The sequence below is a fragment of the Symsagittifera roscoffensis genome, chromosome 9 (genome assembly GCF_963678635.1).
Source record: "Symsagittifera roscoffensis chromosome 9, txSymRosc1.1, whole genome shotgun sequence".
Taxonomy (NCBI): domain Eukaryota; kingdom Metazoa; phylum Xenacoelomorpha; order Acoela; family Convolutidae; genus Symsagittifera; species Symsagittifera roscoffensis.
In genome coordinates, this window is record NC_087070.1 from 36,819,813 (window position 1) to 36,827,269 (window position 7,457).

A 7,457-nucleotide genomic window follows, 5' to 3' on the forward strand; every position below is an offset into this window, starting at 1 on the left:
TCGTGAATTTACACCAAAAGGGGACGTTTTGGAAAATTTGGCAACCAGATATGAGCGGGCGGCGGCGGGGGCAGTCGCCCCCTTTCTCTCGGTACGCTTGTATACAGTTTCGTTGCTGTCAAAAGGCTTCTAAATCACTGATTTCAAGTTTCTTTTGCAATAACTATTGTTAATTATGAAAATGTAATCAGCATGTTTTGGCATTTGTTATTTTTTATTTTTTCGTCTCAGACTCTGCTCGGTCTTGCTCGATTTTGCTCTCAGCTCCTCCCCCGCTTGCTCCTCCGCCCTCTGGGCGTCCTTCGGTCCCCTGCTCCCCACCCGGGGCTGACTTGCCCTCTCCTTCCTCCTCCTCCTTGATGCCCCCTCTCCCTCCCCCTGCCTCGTCTCCGTCCTCCGTCTCCCAATCGGGCACCTCTTGGCTCATGTTGGTAGTGCCGCCATACCTGATAAATAACTGAACGTGGCTCCTTTCTCCCCTCCCCCCATGCCAATTTTCGGCTCTTTTCCAGTTCCTCCCTTTCGAAATACCGAGTTTTATGTATGTTTTACGTGTTATTACGGCTAAATACGCGATGTTACGCTGTAACGTATGAAGAACAAATCTTTTCAGAATTGTCGATTTGTTCACCACGCCAAATTTCATTGCATTATGACAACCTTAAATAGATTTTTCTAAATTGAATTTGAAAGGGGAGGGGAAACTGAAAAAGAGCCCAATTTTTGTAACAATCGAACAATGTGAACAAAAATTGAAGGTGGGGGGCAGATCTAGGATTTTCTCGAGGGGGCGGAGCGGATTTTCAAACAAAAAACTGAAAGTTTTGTTGGCCTTTTTTAGGTCGAACAAATTCATTTTCATCCATTTTTGGCTGGCCAACCTCAAAATTTTTTAAAGGCTCCTTTGGTGCCAAAAAACTGAACTTGAGAGAGGAGCGTGCCCCGAAAAAACGCAAATTTTTGGTCGACGGTTTTTAAAAAGTGCTCAAAACGTGCTCAAATTTTTTTTAGCCGTTTCTTTTTTAAAAAATTTGCCGGCGGCGCAGAAAATTTTTGATTTATTAGGGCCCTTTAAATATTTTCGGAGAGAAACCGCAGAACCCCCGCCCCCCTTAGAAAAAATTCTACGCACGCCACTGCTGAGAGTTAAAATGTTCTGTACTTAAAAAGCTGCAGGTACCTGATTGATAATCTTCGAAAATCCGAATTGCAATGCATCAAACAGGAATTCTTCACTAATCTGCGGAATCCGTGCTAATTTTTTTGCAGCAGTTTCTCACCAATTAATTCAAATGTATTTAAAACAGTTTGGAAGGGGAAATTTTGAAGAATTGGCGAACCGGAAAGTGCATGGAAAGAGAGAAGGGCAAATCTGGGTCTATGAAAAAAGGGCTGGCGGATTTTGGGGACTTCCTTCAAATATAAGCAAGGAAACTCCTGGAGCAACTTGACAAGGGGTGGCTCTTTTTGAAAAAAGCAAGCAGATTTGGGGGCTCTGGGGGTGGCGGGGGGGGGGGGGGGGTACGGGGCTTTGCGTTTTGGTGTGTTTAGGGTTGAGTAAAAATACAGCATTCCTGGTAGACTGTATCTCGGTCTGTTCTTCGATGGCCAGTGTGTTGTTGTTGTTTCTGTTCTTGTCTGGATTGAATCTTGGCTCCTCCACAATTGTGTGTGAGATCCTCCGAGGCGCCTTCACTCGCGACGACACAGAAGTCACCGATGACCTACACATTATGTCTGCATGTATTTCATAAGCTAAGTGCAATTGAAGAGTAATAAGCTAAGAATGTCCCGACCATAAACTAAAAAAAAGTGTTGTTATTTTCTGCGTGGTGTCTTAAAAGGATCTGAACGAAAAACAGAAACTTAAGAACAATTATTTTATTTTCAAGCCAGAAACTTATAACCAAACATTGTATGAAATACGTTTTAGTTCGGCTTGGGAGAACATTAGAAAAAGACATCATAGCCTGTCGGGTGGTATCTCCATGAAAAATTGAAACATAAATGGAAACATTCACAAAAGCAGTCATTCAAAAAACTCAACGACTATCTAACATTGTAACTTCTCATTTAGATTCTTTAATTATCATGAATGTTTTATTTAGATGTTCAATTTTGGAGGGTTTCAACCAGTACTTCTTGGTTTTTGGATGCTTTTGTTTGCATTATTCTTCAGCCCGGGGTGTTTGGATTTTCTAAACTAAGAAACGAATAAACTCGTACATCCACATACAAATCAAATCATGAATAAAAACGATGACTTTTTATTGGATCATTAAAAAACTTTAACTTGCTCGTTAGCTCCTCGACAGAACTTCGATTTTTCAAATTATCATTTTTAAGTGAAAGCGAAGTGAGTTTTGTTTGCATTTAGGTGAATCGTATTAAGTTGAAGGATTTTTTGATAGCTCAAGGTTTTGGCAAAGGCCGTTTTCCTCTACGGAGCTGAGAATATCCGGTTTGAATCTTTTTTTTTTCGGAGCTACCCAACAAGCTCCCATTCAAAGTTAGTCAAATTTTCGACCAATCATAATGCAGCAAAATTAGAATTCTCACTAGAAAACTAAAGTGCTAATTTACGGTTTCTTCTTACAGAGGTGGAGACTCTTTAGTAGGTACCATAGGGGGGATTGTTACGAAGATCCTTTGGACCAATCTATCTGGGAGGGGAGGGGGTGTTGTTAACTTGATTTGATCCTTCTATCACCTCCTGCGTGCTTTGGCTTTCTCTTCATTCTTAATCGTATTGATGAGTAGTTCAATGTGGTTCATGTCTGTATGTGTGAGATCCATGTCTCTCTGCAACTCCTCCAACGCCTTGTCATCCAACTGGAACAGACTCCTCCCGTGGTGTATCATCTCAGCGTACATTCTGTGTGTCTTCTCACTCGATCGGTCTATGTCCTCATGGTACCTAAGTTCACATCATTTTTAACTATTATAATCAATTATTTAAAACTCAAGCCTGAAACTTATAACCAGACATTCTAGATAACCAGAAGTTGTATGGTACATTTTAATTGGGCTTGGAAGTATACCAAAAAGGCATCAGTCTGTCGGGTGGCATCTCCAAATCTCTTCTACTTTTTAATTTTTTTAAATTTATTTTATATATTTTCTTAAAATTTCATCAACTTCACTTTTAACGAATCGAGTAAACCTAATTCCCTCCGCTCATAGTGGTAGAACAGGAGTGTTGACTTCTTTCTTAATTGGAATTTTGAGCCAATCAGAATCGTGGCATTTGTTGCACGCAGTGATAAATAATTTTCATTCAAATTAAATAACTAAGTTTCTCAACTTCTTCCATTTCAGGGAAGAATGGGCTCAGCTAAAACTGGGGGTATCTGTTTGATATTTTTTGAATTTGTTCCACTGATGTGAGATGAAATAGACAATTTCTTAATATCAAAAGTTTGGCCCCACCCAGTTGCTTCTTCAATTAAATATCTTCAACTTGGAATTTTCCCAAAGATTTAAAATATTTAAAACAAAAATTGAGGCGTGACGGTTTTTTCACGGAGGTTTCCCACAACCTGTTGCCTCGATTAAACCCAAGATATCAGGTTCAGCTGAGTAGTTTTCGAGAAGAGCCAACAAAAAACGACACGAAATCAAAATAGTGGCTTTTCTGAGGGCCATATTTTTTGTTAGGAAATTTGGAGATCACCGTTCATACAAGAGAGCTTTGCTTAACTCTTCCTTTGATTGATCCCAAAATCTGAGATTTGCTGTGGTACTTTTCAAGACATGTCAAAAAGTTTCAACAAACGGTCAAAAATTATGTTTCAAAAAACGGTCAAACAAACAAATATTTGATTTTTCCGAGGTCCAATTTTTCAGCAGGAGTTTATCTTAAAACTCATTTTCTCCTTTAAGCCCAAAACCTCAGATTTGGGATGATAGTTTTCGAGAAAAGTCAAAAAGTTTGAACACCAAAAAAAAAAGATCAAATACTTCACTTTTCTGAGAAGCCTAGCAATTTTTGGAAAAAAATCGGAAAAACCGCTTTTCAGGGAAATTCACTTAATGAAATTTTTTATTGAATTTAAAATCTCAGATCTGCGAACATAGTTTTTGAGAAAAGTCAACATTCCAAAAAACGGTCAAAAAATCAGAAATATGATTTTTCCCAGGACGATATATTTTGTGTAAAAAAGTTTGGGATTAGCCGATATTACCGGGGATTTTCTTACAACTCGTTCTCTACATTAATCCAAATTCTCAGACTTGACAGGATAATTTCTGAGAAAAGTTAAGAAAGTTCCAAAAACGATCAAAAAATCAAACTTATGACTTTTCCGAGGACCCTAACATTTTGTGGAGAAAAAATTTAGGCAAAGTATTCAAAAGGGAAAAAATTATGCAAGGGAACTTCTCACAACTCGTCATTTGTTGAATTGAAATCAAAATATTAGATTTGAGATGGTAGTTTTTGAGAAAAGTTGAAAAATTTCAGAACTTTCAAAAAGTCAACATTGATTTTTTCTCGGATCCTAACATTTCGCGAGAAATCTTTTTTTCAATTGAAACCAAATTCTCAGATTTCGGAGGGCAGTTTTTGACAAAAATTTGAAAAGATGATAAGTGACTTTTTCAAGGACGATAAGTGTTTGAACAGAAAAAACTGGGTCCCAGCAGCTAGAACAAAAGAACTTCCCCTAACCTGTTCTCTCCATTAAACACAACATCTCAGATTTGCTAAGCTAGTTTTTGAGAAAAATCAAAATGTTAGAAAAAACAATCGAAAAGACAAAAGTTTGAGTTTTCCAAGAGTCATAATTTTTCGTGCCAAAAGTTGCAGTTTTAGCCGCTAACTCATAGGAGTTTCCTAGAACTTGTTCTCTCCATTGAACCCAAAAAGTTAAATTTGGAAAGATTATTTCGAGAAAAGTCAAAAAATTTGAAAAAACGGTCAAAAAATCAAAACACTGACTTTTCCGAGGGTCATTATTTTTTGTGTAAAAATTGAAAGCAGTCGCTTATTCCGGGGAGCTTCGTATATCCCGTACTTTCAATTGTGATTAAAATCTCAGATTTTGGACAAGTACAGAGGAATTTCTACCCAAGACGTTCTACCCGTGCAATCCAAAATATCAGACTTAGTTAGAAAGCTTTCAAGAAATTGAAAAAATTCAAAAACAGCTGTCAAAAATCCCCCCTACTATTTTTAAGGCTGTAGAAAGTGGGGTAAGGTAAAAAGAGACTAAGGGATTATGCAGGCACACAAGGGACTGGGCGGACTTTCCATTGCTACTACTTTTTTGAAATTCGGTTGTGCTCAGTTTGAGATAAACTAAATTTTTTGAGAAAAACAAAAAAATTTTCCAAAGCGCCTCAAAAAATCATAATAGATAAAAAAACAAGATGCCATACATTTTATAAGACCTGTTTTTATCACACAAGAATTGTCTCATACCTTTTCGTGATTTCGTCGATTCTAGGGTTCCTTTGCTTTATATGAACAAACTCGCGTTTCGAAGGACTGCTGGCCTCGTCTCGTTTCGAATTGTCAGATCCGGACGCCTCCTCGGCCTGTCGCTTCTTTTCCAACTTTGCCTCTCGTTTCTTGGAATCGACCAGCTTTTCTCTTTTCAATTCCCTCTCAATCATGTTATGAAATGCCGCTCTTTCGACGCGTTTTTCGGAATGCATGCTGGCCGGTAGTAAAATTTCTCGAACCGTGCCGCTTGTATCGCCTATGAAGCATCTTTGACCATTGTCTACCATTTTCATACAGGACAACGTTTCATTGGAAACATCAAACTTCAAAACCGGATGTTTATGGTTCAGAGTCAAGTCATAGCAATTGAGGTTGCCGTTTTCGTCAATAGTGAAAAAGGAGTTCATTTTGGTAGGAGACCAGCAGCCTCCGGTCAAGTTTGATTCTCCCAGACTTAGTTCCATTAGACAACCCTCGCGTAAGTCTTCGTGCCAGATACGAGGCGTCCAATCGCCCACCCCAAGAAAGACTTTGCTGTTAGCCTACAAGGTATTTTCTACTTGAACACTTTTTCGCAAAAGCCATTAACTAATTAATGTTGAAACAGATAACTATATCAAGAAAATACCTGTTTTTCTTCACAAAAACAGTAAAAAAAGCTTAAAAAGGCTACAGTTTTCAAGTTACTAGCTGGGTGAATTTTCAATAATGGGAAATTTTCTGGAAACTTCAAAAGAATGATTTTCAGTGAAAAATTACGCTAAAAATTTTTTTCCTTTTCAGATAGACGACTTAAAGACCGCTAAATTAATAAAATATTAACATAATGACTACAGATATTTAACCTTATTTGGTTTAGAGTAATGTCAACTAGAAAACACCCCTTGTTTCTCTCGACACTATACACAGGTCCCAGTCCCCCCTGAAGGCAAAATTGGTGAGCTTCTTGGGGGGTCCTCGCCTTCCGACTGAACTGCATGATCTTGCCACAGTAAGTTCCGACCATGTATTTTATCGGAATTGTACTGTCGTATTCCAGACATGAAACTACAAGTGCTTTTTCTGGTTCGTTTTTCTTGTTCGGATCACAGTAGAAAAAGTCGGTCGGGTTCGCCATGTTTCGGATATCCCACCACATTACGCAACCATCTTCGCCAGCCGAGAAAAACTCCGAGTTGCTTTTACTGCCAATCCATATAGCCTGAGTTACGTAATCTTTGTGACTCACCGATAACTCTGACGTAATAACAGTCTCGCCGTTTCCTTTCCGAATGTCAAAACAGCCGACTGTTCCGTTTTTAAACCCAGCGCAGATTAATGACGTTTCTCGCATGTGAAAATCAACACTCACAGCTGGTGAAATGCACCTGAGAGTTTGTTCAGGCGTGTTTGATGAAGTAATGTTCCAAATATGGCTCTCGGTTGTTTTGATTGGCTGTTGAAAATTGTATGGACCGTATGCGACTGCAAATCTTTCCTGCATGGGTCCTTTTTGCACGGCAATGGACAGCGCGGGCCTTGAAAACAGGAGGAAATACACTAGCGGCGCAGCTTAAACTGGAGAAAATGTACTGATGCAAGTTTAAATGCGTAACTTCCAAAATTTCAACTAAGAACCCGGGTTGACCAAAACTTCTAATCATACAACTTTCATATATGAGAAACTTTTTGTCATACAATTTCATACAATTCCATACGTACAAAAATTGTATGAAATCTTTATGATAAGCATTTTTCCATATATGAAAATTGTATGATAGGTGTTTTTCCATAAACCAAAAAACCGACTTTTTGTTTCTAAATTTAATTTCTGAAAAACTTTGGGTTGCGGTTGTAACCGAACACAATGACAAAGACCTTGGTTTACTCAAAGCACCAAAGGTTGGAAGGTCTTGCATTTACAATGCTTAACTGTCTTAAAGTTGTCTTTCACAAATGATATAAAAAAAGTAACAAACTTTGAAAATTTGGAAAAAAATTTTTTCAAAGATGATTATTCCGCTTTTTCGAA

General features: G+C 38.2%; 1 protein-coding gene across 1 annotated transcript in view; it reads right to left on the reverse strand.

Annotated features, from left to right (window-relative positions):
- Positions 1-214: 214 nt before the first annotated feature.
- LOC134854832 (dynein intermediate chain 3, ciliary-like) overlaps positions 215-7,457 on the reverse strand; it is a 14,854-nt gene continuing 7,611 nt past the window's right edge. Inside the window, exons 2-6 of the mRNA XM_063871191.1 lie at positions 6,408-6,799; positions 5,423-5,988; positions 2,711-2,917; positions 1,568-1,724; positions 215-583 (exon numbers count right to left, since the gene is read on the reverse strand). Of these exons, the coding sequence (XP_063727261.1) occupies positions 215-583; positions 1,568-1,724; positions 2,711-2,917; positions 5,423-5,988; positions 6,408-6,799 (1,691 nt within the window). The remainder of the gene's footprint in view (positions 584-1,567; positions 1,725-2,710; positions 2,918-5,422; positions 5,989-6,407; positions 6,800-7,457) is intronic.